The sequence below is a fragment of the Bufo gargarizans genome, chromosome 7 (genome assembly GCF_014858855.1).
Source record: "Bufo gargarizans isolate SCDJY-AF-19 chromosome 7, ASM1485885v1, whole genome shotgun sequence".
Taxonomy (NCBI): domain Eukaryota; kingdom Metazoa; phylum Chordata; class Amphibia; order Anura; family Bufonidae; genus Bufo; species Bufo gargarizans.
Genome location: NC_058086.1, coordinates 105,624,681 through 105,640,623, shown reverse-complemented (window position 1 = coordinate 105,640,623; position 15,943 = coordinate 105,624,681). Strand labels below are relative to the sequence as shown.

At 42.5% G+C, this 15,943-nt stretch overlaps 1 protein-coding gene across 2 annotated transcripts in view; it reads left to right on the top strand.

Moving 5' to 3' along the window:
• The window catches only part of ATF6 (activating transcription factor 6), a 313,452-nt gene extending 298,009 nt beyond the window's left edge, over positions 1-15,443 (top strand). For both annotated transcript variants that reach the window (XM_044302165.1, XM_044302164.1), the window contains one exon: positions 15,224-15,443. In XM_044302165.1, coding sequence (XP_044158100.1) covers positions 15,224-15,420 — 197 coding nt within the window. In that variant the 3' untranslated portion in view covers positions 15,421-15,443. The remainder of the gene's footprint in view (positions 1-15,223) is intronic.
• Positions 15,444-15,943: the final 500 nt, after the last annotated feature.

Below are 15,943 nucleotides of genomic sequence, written 5' to 3'. Positions count from 1 at the left end.
ACATAGACAAAAATTTACCAAAACGTGCAGATTGTGCCCGATCGGATTGCTATTACTTTGTGGAGCGATCCCACCCCCGGGGCCCCCGTGGCGGGCCCCGGAAGCCCCCTTTTTTCCCATAGACTTTGACAGGGTAAATTTTCAAATCGCTCCCACTCGCCAGGCTTTGAGGCTAAAGTCACCAAACTTGGGTCACTTAGTCATGGGCTCAACCCGAAAATTTTTGCCACATTTCGGGACCCCAAAATGTAGGCGGGGCCACACAGAACCAATCAAAATCTCCCCATTGACTATAATGAGACCTTCAAATCGCTACTCCTCCCACATTTTTAGGAGTACAAATTCCAAACTTTGCAGACTTGGTCGGCACCCACCCGAGTACCTTGCTTGTGCTTTGTTACCCGATCCCACCCTCCGGGCCCCTGGGACAGGGCCCCCAAAATCCAAGTTTTTCCCATTGACTTTGACAGGGAAAATTTTCAAATCGCTCCCAGTCGCACAGATTTTAAACTAAAGTCACCAAACTTGGGTCACTTAGTCATGGGGTCAACGCGCAATTTGTTAGCACATTTCGGAGACCCGAAAATTTGGGCGGGGCCACACAGAACCAATCAAATTCTCCCCATTGACTACAATGAGACGTTCAAATTGCTACTCCTCCCACAGATTTAGGAGTATAAATACCGAACTTTGCACTCTTGGTCGGCACATACCCGAGTATCTTGCTTGTGCTTTGTTAACCGATCCCACCCTCCGGGCCCCTGGGGCGGGCCCCCGAAAACCTCTTTTTTTCTCCCATAGAGTTTTATTGGAAAAATGCAAATGTTTGTCACTCATACAGCTTCGGAGTGAAACTCACCAAACTTGGGTCACTCAGTCATGGGGTCAACCTGGAAATTTCTGTCACATTTTGGGGACATTAAAAAGTGGGCGGAGCTACAAACAACCAATCAGATTTTCCCTATTGACTTCAATAAGAAACCTTTAAATTGCTGTCATTCTCACAGTATTTAAGCCAGAATACCCAAACTTGGCACCGTAGGTCATTGGGTGACTGGATTCAAAAAATAATGAAAAAGTGGGCGGAGTCTACAACGGCCAATCAAATTTCAGCCATTTGTTTAAATGGGAAAAATTCAAACTGCCGCTGCTCTTAGACTGTTAATGGCAGGTTTCCCAAACTTGGTACAGTTGGACAATTTAGGATTAGGATTAAAATTTTGAAAAGTGGGCGGGGCCAAAAACAACCAATCAGATTTCTTTCATTGATTTCAATATGGAAAAAAAAAAATTCAGAAAATTGAAAAATGCTGCCATGATTGATGTCAGGGGCTTCAAATCGCTGAGATCAGGTCATAGATTACTTTGGATTCAAAAAATTTAAAAGTGGGCGGAGCCAACAACAACAAATCAGATTTTCCCTATTGTCTTCAATGAGAAAATTTTAAATTGCTGCCATTTCAACATTGTTAATGGCAGGGTTGTTAAACTTAATATATTCGGTTAATAGGTGACTAGAATTCAAATGTTTTAAAGTGGGCGGGGTCTACAACGGCCAATCAAATTTCAGCTATATGTTTTAATGGGAAAATTTAAAACTGCCGCTGCTCTTAGACTGTTAATGGCAGGATCCCCAAACTTGGTACAGTTGGACAATTTAGGATTAGGATTAAAATTCAGAAAAGTGGGCGGGGCCAAAAACAACCAATCAGATTTTCCCTATTGACTTCAATAAGAAACCTTTAAACAGCTGTCATTCTGACAGCACCCAAACTCGGCAAGGTGGGTCAGTGTGAGACAAAGGTCAAAATTTATAAAAGTGGGCGGAGTCTACACTCCACCCAGTTACTCCGCCCACTCCAGTTGTAAGCTACTGGTGGAGGCAAGAACACATCACACAATTTCCCCAGAAATTGTACCTTTTCTAGTTATAAATACATTTGCACATTCCTTTTGTTAGTTATAATGGCTTGTTTTTTCTAGGGAGCAATCATTAGGAGAAATAAAATGTCCGCCATCCTATTAGTACATACACAACCTGTTCTATTCACACAGCAGGACAAGTTACTTCACAACACTGAGCTAAAGAGCAGCCTCAGCCTCCTCTCTGCTTTACTTGTCAGGCATTATGATCCTGAATACAGCTGAGAAGAACTTTAGCTGTATCTCTGTAGGAATGGAGTTCATGAGGAGACAAGTACAGAGAGGATGGACAGGACAGACTGTGGTAATGGAGACTGCATACAAGTGCTGCTGCTCATTAGCCACATCCCCTGCCTCCTTGTCTGTACTTCATGTCTCATGAACTTTATTCCTACAGACTCCGCTAAAGATCATAGTAAACTGTATTCAGGATCATAACCCCTGACAAGCAGAGCAGAGAGGCGGATGAGTCAGCTGCTTAGCTCAGTGTTCTGAAGTAACTTGCCCTTCTTTTGTGATTAGGACAGGTTTTGTGTGTAGTAATACGATGACTGCCATTTAATTTCCCCTGATGATTGCTCCCCAGACAAAATGATTTGGGAATATATTTATAATAAAGTAATATTTCAGTATTTTCAGTAATTTTATTTTCTTATCCTCTTAAGGACACAGGGCGTACAGGTACACCCTGATGTCCTGGTACTTAAGGGCGTACAGGGCGGTGACGGAACTGGGTGCCTGCTGAAATCAATCCCCCCTGTATCGGTGATCACTGCGGATTAACCCCTTCTATGCCGCTGACCGTCTCAGGCTGGGTCTCCTAGGCAACCTGTTTGTGTACTACAGTGAGTAGGTAGTACACAAACAGGCAATGCATTACAATACAGATGTATTGCAATGCATTGCAGAGGGGATCATACCCCCAAAAGTGAACATCAGAAATAAAGTAAAGATAAAAAGTTGCTCTAAAAAATACCACATAATCTAACCTCTCAAATGAATTCTGTAAATAAAAATAAAAACTGTGCCAAAACAGCTATTTTTTGTTACCTTGCTTCACAAAAAGTTTAATATAGAGCAACCAAAAATCATATGTACCCTAAAATAGTACCAATAAAACTGCCAGCTTATCCCGTAGATTTCAAATGGGGGGTCACTTTTCTGGGAGTTTCGACTCTAGGGGTGCATCAGGGGGTCTTCAAATGTGACATGGTTTCAAAAAACCAGTCCAGCAAAATCTGCCTTCCAAAAACCACATGGTACTCCTTTCCTTCTGTGCCCTGCTGTGTGCCCGTAAAGCAGTTTATGACCACATATGGGGTGTTTCTGTAAATTACAGAATCAGGGCAATAAATATTGAGTTTTGTTTGGCTGTTAACCCTTGCTTTGTTACTGGACAAAATGGATTAAAATGGAAAATTTGCCCAAAAATATGAATTCTGAAATTTAATCTCCATATTACGTTAACTCTTGTGGAACACCTAAAGTTTTGAATACCTTGAGGGGTGTATTTTCCAAAATGGGGTCATTTTTGGGGTGGTTTCTATTATGTAAGCGTCACAAAGTGACTTCAGACCTGAACTGGTCCTGAAAAAAAAGTGGGTTTTAGAAATTTTCTGAAAAATTTCAGGATTTGCTTCTAAGCCTTGTAAAGTCCCCAAAAAATAAAATGGCATTCACAAAATGATCCAAACATGAAGTAGACATATGAGGAATGTAAAGTAATAACTATTTTTGGAGGTATTACTATCTATTATGAAAGTAGAGAAATTAGAATTTGGAAATTTGCAAATTTTAAAACATTTTGGGTAAATTTAGAATTTCTTTATAAATAAAAATGTATTCATTTTTACTCAATTTTACCACTGTCATGAAGTACAATATATGACAAGAAAACAATCTCAGAATGGTCTGGATAAGTAAAAGCGTTTTAAAGTTATCACCACATAAAGTGACACGTCAGATTTGCAAAAAATGGCCTGGTCCTTAATGGGTTAATTCCTGGACAATCCCTTTTAAATGTACCTATCCAAATAAATGTGTCTCCTGTCATTGCTTTGTAATGTCCTGCCATGCTTCTTCTGCTAGATTATTTGTCTGCGAAACACACACCCACACAGTTCTGGTACGCATATAACTCTGCTATACACACACAGAACTGCTATACACACACAGAACTGCTATACACAGATACAGCTCTTCTACACACTCATACAGCATTGCTATGCACATACATTTTCATTACATACATAGAGCTCTGCTACACCCATACGGTCCTGCTACATATGTATATATACAAGGCTGCTACACACACACATTTCCCTGCACTAGTGCTAGCTGTATAGTAGTTCTGTTCTGGCTACTCCCATTGATGACATCTTCAGAGGTCCTTAAGCTGTACTTGAAGTTTCATTTCCTTTCAGTACAACTCTAGGACCTTCCTCCCCATGTGCTCTCCTGCTGCCACTGATCACACAGATCGCTGTCGGCAGGGAGAGAGAAGTGTGTGCAGATGCACAGTTGTCTCACTGATTGGGCAAAGTGCTGTATTTGCGCTCTGCTGGATCATTAAGGAAGCTGTCAGAGGGTCTGGCCATGCTGTATCTCCCTGACTGCCGTGTATAAGATGCAGGCACTTTTTAGCAAGATTTTTCTTGCTAAAAACTGCGTCTTGTAAAGTTTGGTAAAACACTGAAATACTTTTGCTTGCTGAATTTTCTAAGTGCTGATTTTATAAGTGCATTGGAGATATTCAGGAAATACTCAGGAGGTAATCTGGAGGTGGATACAATCTAAACAAGTAAGATTTGTTTGTTTAAAATCTTCCCCCTCTTTACAATGGCAGACCTGGTTCTGTGCAGGAATTGTTGTGCTTTTATTTCAGATTCCACTCTTCGGAGGTTTGGATACTGTCTGATCTGTAGACAGCTATCCATAATGCAGCAGGAAATAGCATTTTTGAAATATGAGATTTGTAAATTAACCGTTAAACAAATTCAGGCTGAGAACGTTGCAATGCCACTGCCACAGAGGCCCCCTAGAAATGGAAAATGGGTTACTGCAGGTTCTGGTAGACTGATAGTTGTGGATAGAAGATAGGTCCCACAGTCTGTGGCTCTCCATAATTCATTTGCAGCACTTTCAGCGTGCAAGAGCAACATAGAGGATGGCTCAAGCACAGTGGGTGAGGAGCAATCATCTCCCATGCCTAAACTATGCAAGACTGCAGCCAAAGACAAAAAGGAGAAGGTGAGGACTGATAGTAAGCAGCTGTTGGTGGGCGATTCCATCATAAGAGGTGTGATGTTTTAGGAGAATGGTGTTGTGAGATGTCTCCCTGGTGCTACTGCAAGCAGGGATAGACGACAGATCCTTAATATTGTTAGGCAAACAAAGCAGGAAAGGGAGGTGGATGTTATTGTCCATCTTGGGACAAATGATCTGGCTTGCAATGAGGTTTCAAAGGTGAAAGAAGCTTTTCACACACTTGGAAAGGATATACGGGAGGTTGCATCCACTGTTTCATTCTCTGCAGTTTTGCCTGTGCATAACCTTCAGCATGACAGGAAGATGTGCATGTTCCATGCACATCTTCCAATCTGATAGGGATTTTAGAAAAGTCAGTTTTTTCTAAAATCTAAAACTTTTGTTTGGAACTGTTCACCAAGGACATTCGTTCCCTTGAGAGAAAGATGCAAACAATCTTTCTTGTACAGTTATTTTTCATTCCAACAAGAGCTAACATGAGACACAAAGCCAAACCCTTTGTTCAGACACCATTCACCAAGCCATACATTTTCTTGTACAGAAAAGAGACCACTTGTACAAAAAAAGGAAGAGACCACTGTGGTACTCAGCAGAAGTGGACAAAATCATTAAAAACAAAAAGATAGCATTTAGGAATTATAACAAAATAAAAAAAGAGGATGACAGGCAAATGTATGATTATGCAGAAAGAGGCCAAACAAGTTATAAGAGCTTCTAATGCACAGGCAGAAGAGACATTTTTTCAGTCAGGGAAAAAAGGCGATAAGGCATTCTTCAGATACATACATGAAAAAAGGAAACTAAAACAAGGAATTGCAAAATTAAAAACAAAATAAGGAAGGTATATGGAAGAAGATAAAGAACTAGCTGACTGCCTCAATGAATACTTCTGTTCAGTTTTTATAAAGGAAAATGAAGGAAAAGGACTTCAGGTAGGAAAGAAGACTAATCAATCTTTGGATGCATGTGTCTTTACAGAGGAAGAGGTTTTAAGTCAGCTGTCTAAAATTAATACAAATAAGTCACAGGGGCCTGATGGGATACACCCAAAGCTATTAAAAGAGCTCAGCGGTGAACTAGCAAAACCATTAACAGATTTATTTAACCAATCACTGGCAACAGGAGTCGTCCCAGAAGATTGGAAATTAGCAAATGTTGTGCCCATTCACAAGGACGGTAGTAGGGAGGAATAGGTCAACTATAGGCTAGTAAGCCTGACATCAATAGTGGGGAAATTAATGGAAACCATACTTAAGGAGAGGTTTGTGGAACATCTAAAATCCCATGGATTGAAAGATGAAAAACAGCATGGGTTTACTTCAGGGAGATCATTTCATACTAATCTTATAGATTTTTTTTGATTGGGTGACTAAAATAATAGATGGCGGAGGTGCAGTAGACATCGCCTATCTAGACTTTAGTAAGGCTTTTGATACTGTCCCACATAGAAGGCTTATCAATACATTGCAGTCTTTGGGCTTGGACTCCCATATGGTTGAATGGATTAGGCAGTGGCTGAGGGACAGACAACAGAGTGTTGTAGTCAATGGAGTATATTCAGACCATGGTCTTGTTACCAGTGGGGTACCTCAGGGATCTGTTCTGGGACATATTGTTTAATATCTTTATCAATGAAACTGCAGAAGGCCTCCATGGTAAGGTGTGTCTTTTTGCTGATGACACAAAGATTTGTAACAGGGTTGATGTTCCTGGAGGGATACACCAAATGGAAAAGGATTTAGGAAAACTAGAGGAATGGTCAAAAATCTGGCAACTAAAATTTTATGTTGATAAGTGCAAGATAATGCACCTGGGGCGTAAAAACCAAAGAGCAGAATATAAAATCTGTGATACAGTCCTAACCTCAGTATCTGAGGAAAGGGATTTAGAGGTCATTATTTAAGAAGACTTAAAGGGATTCTGTCACCTCCCCTCAGCCAAAAAACGATTTAAAAGCAGCCATGCAGCACAGCTTACCTGGATTAGGCTGTGCTGTTTTATCTTGAAATCCGTCCAGCAGTTACTTTAAAAAACGACTTTGATCAATAAGGAAATGCGTCCTGAAGGTGCCCAGAGGGGCGTTTTTTTCTTCCTAGTGAGCCCAGTACCGCCCCTCTTTCAGTGCCCAGCCCGCCTTCCTTGTATTTTCTAACTGCCGCCCCCAGCCTGCCACAGCCTCCCCTCCCTCTCCTCCCCCTCCCTCACGCCGAACGAAGTCTCGCACAGGCGCAGTACCCACTGAGGGCTGCGCCTGTGCGATCATCAGGAGACTGAGGGCGGCAGCTTCATCTTCGTCACTGGGCATGCGCCGAGCCCAGTGACGTCCGATGCTCGCTCTTCCCTCAGTCAGCAGGGAAGAGCGAGCATCGGACGTCACTGGGCTCGGCGCATGCCCAGTGACGAAGATGAAGCTGCCGCCCTCAGTCTCCTGATGATCGCACAGGCGCAGCCCTCAGTGGGTACTGCGCCTGTGCGAGACTTCGTTCGGCGTGAGGGAGGGGGAGGAGAGGGAGGGGAGGCTGTGGCAGGCTGGGGGCGGCAGTTAGAAAATACAAGGAAGGCGGGCTGGGCACTGAAAGAGGGGCGGTACTGGGCTCACTAGGAAGAAAAAAACGCCCCTCTGGGCACCTTCAGGACGCATTTCCTTATTGATCAAAGTCGTTTTTTAAAGTAACTGCTGGACGGATTTCAAGATAAAACAGCACAGCCTAATCCAGGTAAGCTGTGCTGCATGGCTGCTTTTAAATCGTTTTTTGGCTGAGGGGAGGTGACAGAATCCCTTTAAAGGTAGGCAGACAATGTCATAGAGCAGCAGGAAATGCTAGCAGAATGCTTGTGTGTATAGGGAGAAGCATTAACAGTAGAAAGAGGGAGGTGCTCATGCCGCTCTACAGAGCACTAGTGAGACCTCATTTGGAGTATTGTGCGCAGTACTGGAGACCATATCTCCAGAAGGATATTGAAACATTGGAGAGATTTCAGAGAAGAGCTACTAAACTGGTACATGGATTGCAGGATAAAACTTGCCAGGAAAGATTAAAGGACCTTAACATGTATAGCTTGGAAGAAAGACGAGACAGAGGGGATATGATAGAAACTTATAAATACATAAAGGGAATCAACAAGGTAAAAGAGGAGAGAATATTTAAAAAAAAGAAAAACTGCTACAAGAGGACATAGTTTTAAATTAGAGGGGCAAAGGTTTAAAAGTAATATCAGGAAGTATTACTTTACTGAGAGAGTAGTGGATGCATGGAATAGCCTTCCTGCAGAAGTGGTAGCTGCAGATACAGTGAAGGAGTTTAAGCATGCATGAGATAGACATAAGGCCATCCTTCATATAAGATAGGGCCAGGGGCTATTCATAGTATTCAGTATATTGGGCAGACTAGATGGGCCAAATGGTTCTTATCTGCCGACACATGTTTTGGGATATATTTTTTATAACTTAGTCTCGGAAGTGCATTGTAATGACAAGTACTCGCTCTATTCAAGTGAATGGAGCGAGTACTTGTAATTACACTACACCGCCCAGGGGAGGGCTGGTCTGGGGGGCAAATCCAGTCAAGTGGCCAATTTTTAGCCCCACCCATTATTAAAAGCCCCTCCTACATATAATAGGCCACTCCCAACAAACACTGTACAGCTGAAATTCTATTGTTGAGGCCTGTCTCTGCACATCATATGGAGAGGGAAGGGCCTGTCCTGGCTGCACTGCCTGCTTCACATTATACAATAGACAACAGCAGGCTACAGCCATGAAGCTCCTCCGCTCTCCTCCCTCACTGCACAGCCTCTTTAAGTAATACAGTTCTGTGATGGTTCATAGCCATTCTGTCCTATTTGATTATTAGAATAATCAGAAGTTGTGTAACTCTGGGTTAAAGAAGAATGTAATTTGAGTTTGGCCTCTCTCCCACGGTTCGGTTTCTTTTTCCCCAGCCATTGGACTACAGTGTATACTACATAGTATGAGAACTTTGGGAGGAATTTATTAAGGCTGTGCCAGTCATAATAAAACGTGTGCTTTGAGTAAGATTTGTCAAATCGGACACAAGCTGTCCTTGCAGCAAAAATTCAAATTTATACCAGCTATGACCTGGTGTAGATTTAAAGAATAACTGTCACACTTAGACCCTAATTTCAGGGTGTAGTTACTATATTCATATATGTAGTTACTAATAACATGATATTCCAGAATCAGTTACTATTAGACTGACTTACCCCATATTGAATAAGATTCAGCCCATAGCAACCAGTCTGCATAAAACTGCAAATTCACTATTCAGTTAAGATGGACGCCACTGCCCTTACCCTGAGGCTAATCCCGCTTGCCCTCACTAGCCAGTAACAATAGCCCCCCAAAAGTGTCAGTAACCAGAGCCTTTTCCCCCTAAAGGGTTAATCTCCTGCAGCACAAAGGGGTCCTCTTGCCACATGTTGCTTTCATTTATACACTGGGCAGATCGCAGATCTCCCTTCCCTGGACTGCGCTGCTTCAACTCTGCATTCTCCAGCTCTGCTGAGTGAGGGAGCGTCTGCCAAGCGCAGGGAGAAGTGCACACAGCCCAGGCACTGTTATCAGCTGCTGGGGAGGACCTGGCTTTAATCATTTACTTACAGTCCCTGGCTGTCAGTAATGTGACCTTACGCGCTATGTGCTCCGTCTATCAACAGATAGACGGACCATGCCTAGCAACCCTATTTTAAGCACAGGTAAAAGTAGGCAGTACAGGGAACAAAAATGTGGAATTAAGGGGTAATTGAATACACAGTGAAAAGTTGAAATAGGGCCACCAAGGAGATATTAATTACCACAATCCAATACTCCCCAAAAAATAATACGACAGTTATACTTTAAGCTGTAATTTACTAAAGTTACTGATGTACATTATAGCAAATTTGCTGAGCATGCAAGAATAAACCTTACCATTACACTCTCACTTTTTGGGAGAGTGTCTGAAGTCATAAAGTTTTGTAAAAATGAGGTGTGCTCCAAATTATTTTATTTTTGTAGTCCAGTTTTCTAGCATAAAGCTAGTGATTGTATTGATACTGTTAGGATTTGTTTACAGTTAATTTAACCCCTTTAGGACTTTTGCGATTTTCATGTTTTCGCATTTTCAATTTGTACTCTGTTTCTCAAAGTTGTAATGTTTTTATTTTTTGACTCACATAGACATATGATGGCTTGTTTTTTGCTGGACAAGTTGTACTTTATAATGGCACCATTTAAAGGGGTTGTCAGGGTTCAGAGGTGAACCTGAACATATCCCCATCTTCACACCTTTGCACATTTAATGCTCCGATGCTATCCCTTGCCAAGGTTTTTTGTTTTGTTTTGTTTACATTGGCACATTGCTAGTCTGAGGCTTCTGCCCAGCAGTGTGCCCAACGGGTCTGATGGTAGGGCTTTAGCGCTGCCCTACCCATTTTACAGGCTAGGGCAGCGCTGAAGCCTGCCCATTAGTGCTGGTGACGTCACCAGGCTCACTGCTACACTGAAGCCTCCGCCTAGCAGTCCCTATGGAGAGCCTGGAACTCCACAGGATCTTAAAAAAACGACTTTGCCCTGCACGATTCAGCTCAGGGCAAAGGAGAGCATTGGAGCAAGAAATGCTCCGATGCTCATATTAGGGGGCTGGAGGGATAAAAATGGACAAACCCTTTTATATTGCATATAATGTAATTGGAAGCTGAAAAAAAAAAGTCCAAATGGGATGGAATTGGAAGGGGAAAAAAATAGCCACAGTTTTATGGGTTTTGTTTTCAGGACATTTACTATGTAGTAAAACCAATCCATTACCTTCATTTTCTGGGTTGATATGATTACAGTGATAAGTTTTTCTTTTGTTTTAAATTTTTTTTTTTTTTTTTTTTTCTTGCATAGCCATATTCTGACCCCCATATATTTTTTATAGTTAGGAGTTTATGGAGCTGTGTGAGGGCTCATTTTTTGCTGGTAGTCTGTAGTTTTTATTGATATGATTGTTACCTTCTGAAGGTTCCGAGGTCTGCCATAGCAAAGTACCTATCAAAGCACTGCCTGTGGTGTACATTGGACTCTCCCATACACTGCAATGGTAAATGCATGTTAAAGTCTCTAGGAGAACAAAAAATATTGGATCAAGTGTTTCCTGTTTTTGTGTTTCCTTTTTTTCCTGCAGGCCTTCCCGCAGCCATACGTTTTTATTTTATTTTTCCATTCCATTTTATTTTTCCATTCAGCATATGCGCTTGTTTTTTGCAAGACAAGTTGTACTTTCTAATGGCACCATTTTATGACTTATTTTACTATGCGGTAAAACTGACCTGATCCCTTTATTCTACAGGTCAGAACGATTACAGCAATAACACATTTGTATGTTTTTTTTTTTTGTGTTTTAATCCTGACAAAAAAAAAAAGACTTTGCAAAAAAATTTTTTTTAATAAACAGTGATCAAAAAAACTACACACTCCAAAATAAAAACTACAGATTGTCCAGCAAAAATTAGCCCTCACACAACTCTGTACACTTAAAAATAAAAAAGTTTTTTTTTTTTATATGATGCAAAGAAAAAATGTTTTTTCAAAACATTTTATTTTAAAACACAAGAAAAACTATATAAACATGGTATCGACAAAATCGTACTGACCTGGAGAATAACACGTAGCAGGTCAGTTTTAACACACAGGAAACCCATAAAACTGTTGAAAATCTTTTTCCAGCTTTCTACTACATCATATGTAACAGTAAATGGAGAAACTGTAGATCCCCTTCAGTATTATCATTGGTATCTTTGTTCAACCTCAGATAAATGCTTTCCTTGCCTTGCCTTGTGAGTTAGAGTTCATTCAGACAAATGTAAGGGCTCTGTGCCTGTATTGCCTACTGCAAGACTTTTATGGGTCCGTGATCCACAAGATAGAGATGTCCTATCTTTTGCGGAGAAGAGGCACGGATTGGATGCCCACGGAAATATTCCGAAACGCTTTTGTGGGCTTTCAGGTCCGTGCCTCTGAACCACAAAACATAGGACATCTCCTTGAATTTTGCAGATCATGGACCACTGCATGTGCATTGCGGACTACTGTTTGTGGTCTGCAACACAGGCATAACAACCATACGGTCGCATAAATGAGCCCTTATTTTTGAGTGGCCTTCTCTTGTCAGGTTTGTAGTTGTGCTATTTTCTTTCTATTTTGTTATAATGGATTTGATCAGACTCCATGGAAGGGTAAATGTTTGGGATATATGTCTTATAATCCAACTCTGATCTTTGCTTCTTTACAACTTACCGTATTTTTCGCCCTATAAGACACACCGGCCCATAAGACGCACCTGGGTTTTTGGGGAGGAAAATAAGAAAAAAAATATTTTTAACCAAAAAGGTGTGCTGTGTGTTTGGTGGGTTTGGAACTAATGGTGGTCTGTGGATGGCACTATTACTGGGGATCTGTGGATGACGGACACTGTTACAGGGGGATCTGTGGATGACGGACACTGTTACAGGGGATCTGTGGATGACGGACACTGTTACAGGGGGATCTGTGGATGACGGACACTGTTACAGGGGTATCTGTGGATGACGGACACTGTTACAGGGGGATCTGTGGATGACGGACACTGTTACAGGGAGATCTGTGGATGACGGACACTGTTACAGGGGGATCTGTGGATGACGGACACTGTTACAGGGGGATCTGTGGATGACGGACACTGTTACAGGGGGATCTGTGGATGACGGACACTGTTACAGGGGGATCTGTGGATGACGGACACTGTTACAGGGGGATCTGTGGATGACGGACACTGTTACAGGGGGATCTGTGGATGACGGACACTGTTACAGGGGGATCTGTGGATGACAGACACTGTTACAGGGGGGGGATCTGTGGCTGGCACTGTTACAGGGGGGGGATCTGTGGCTGGCACTGTTACAGGGGGGGGGGATCTGTGGCTGGCACTGTTATGGGCTGGGGGGATCTGTGGCTGGCACTGTTATATATGTGCCATCCACAGACCCCCCCAGCCCATAACAGTGACATCCACAGACCCCCCCAGCCAATAACTGTGCCATCCACAGATCGCAGCCTCCGCCCCCCCCCCCCCCCCGGCGCCGCAGGCAGTATACAAATATAAAGATGTTATATTGATTTATTGGTTATTAAACATGCCCCCTCAGTCGTATTACTACCTTATATCCTAATCGCATCTGTAGAATTCATGCAGGCCGGGCGGGCGGCCGGCGCGTCCCTCAGTGACGTCACTTGCCTGCGCCGCCTGCTTCATTCATAAAGTAGGCGGCGCAGGCACATGACAAGACTTGCTGCCGCCCGCCCGGCCTGCATGAATTCTACAGATGCGATTAGGATATAAGGTAGTAATACGACTGAGGGGGCATGTTTAATAACCAATAAATGATTATGACCTCTTATATTACTATACCGGAGCGGCGGGGCGGGGATACCACACTGACTGCACCGCCCTGCCGCTATTGCCGGCCCCAGCTCCTCCTCCCAGTCCCTCCCCGATGTCCCCGCTCGCATCTACATCGCAGCTTGCGATGTAAAAAACGGCAAGCATTCGCCCCATAAGACGCAGGGGCATTTCTCCCCCGTTTTGGGGGAAGAAAAAGTGCGTCTTATGGGGCGAAAAATACGGTAGTCTCTGACCTTCATGGAGAGCTCCTTGGCCTTTATATTGCTTGCTTCGTATTGTTGCCGACTCGGGGGCTATATTTATACTCGCATCATGTGACAGATCATTTGACACTTAAATTGCACACAGGGGGCCATATTCAGCTAATTATGAGACTTTTGAAGCAGCGGTAAATTGGTTGGACCAGCCCTTATTTACGGTTTTCATAGTCAAGGGGTGAATACGAATATGCACTTGCAACTTATCAGTTTTTATTTTATTACCTGATATTTCATTTATTTGATTGTAAATATGTGGATTATATAATAAATAAGACAGCACATCATCCGCAAACAGCTGTTTCTGGGTGATTGTCCCAAACGATGGCTTATTTAATATCAGTCATGTCTCAAGGCTTATTTTAAGAGATGAACGTTGACTTATAGGATAGCTGCCTTACATCTGGTGGAATTAGAGGCATAACTTGTTAAGAGCTCATTTGCATCCCTTCCCTCCCAGAATTCCAGACGTGTATGTATGGCCTATAAGTCTCCTCACACTGATTAAGGTGCTCTCTCCCTAAGGAGAGTTAGTTTCCCTCTGACCCGGACACAGGCCTTTCACCCAGTCAGTACTCTCTGCTCTGCACTGATGAGGGGCATTCACTCCGAAACAGCTGTCTGCAGTTGTGGTGCTGGCTTATTTAATATCCAAGTCATGTCTCAAGGCTTAGTTAAAGAGCTGAACATTGACTTATAGGATAGCTGCCTTACATCTGGTGGCATTAAAGGCAGAGCTTGTTAAGAGCTCATTTGCATCCCCTCCCTCTGAATTGCAGGATGTAATGCAACAAAACAAAAAACATAAATGGGGGGGTGGATGAAGGTACTATATAGAGGTTGTATCCACAGACAGTAAATTGAACTCCAGGCTAATGAAATGTCAGATACAGTTTATACACAATGCTCCACATATACAGTATATAAACCTCAGAGCCAGACATTGACGATAAGGATCATTTTATGGATCTTGCAGGGATTCGTGCTGTATGACTAATGGCTCTTTTACACTGCTCAATGGAGCATACGATTGTTGGGAAGACTGTTTCATCCTGCTCATCAGTGGAGGTGACCACTGCATTTACATGCAGAGATCTCCTTCACCATATGTGGAGGAGCCATTGCTCTTCCCCATACGAAGTTGTTTTTTTTGGCAGCAGAGTGCTCTTTAGACAGCTTGCTCTTGTGCCCACAAACAATAATTTAGGTGACTGCACCAAAGATCTATTACTCAATGAACAAGCATTTCTCTTGTTCATCGGATAATCAGTGGCACAGAACTTTACTGTACATCTTGTTTGTTTTCATTCGGTTTGCATACTTGATGACAAGTTATTTTATATTTCCTTGTAGATAATGTGATTAATGAGCAGGAATATGAAGTCATGATGCAAATAGACTGTGAAGTCATGGACACCAGGATTCTGCATGTAAAGTCTGAAACTATCCCTCCATTCCTTAGAGAGCATCGTGAGAACCGAACCAATTCTTTCTATAATGCTGCCTCTTCAGGCCATGTTGTAAGCACAATTTCAGAGTCTCCACTTTGAATTAAAAAAAAAAGGCTCAAGTTTCTCGATGACTTTTCAGTGAATGTGTTGAGTTTGAATAATCTGTAAAAATGGCAACAAATTGTCTTTAATACTTCCATGTTTTACCTTAAAAGGGCTTTTCCAGGATTACGATGGTTTTTAACAGAGATGCCCATGTTTTGTTGTATTTTTATTTTTTTTTTGGACTTTAGTGACCCATTCTCAGCATGTAGGCAAGATAGGCTACTTTCACACTCGCATTTTGGCTTTCCGTTTGTGAGATCCGTTCAGGGCTCTCACAAGCGGTCCAAGACGGACCAGTTTTGCCCTAATGCATTCTGAATGGAAAAGGATCCACTCAGAATGCATCCGTTTGGCTCCTTTCAGTCACCATTCCGCTCTGGAGGCGGACACTAAAACACTGCTTGCAGCGTTTTGCTGTCGCTTGATAAAACTGAGCCAAACGGATCCATCCTGGCACTCAATGTAAGTCAACGGGGACGGATCCGTTTTCTCTGACACAATCTGGCACGGATGTTTC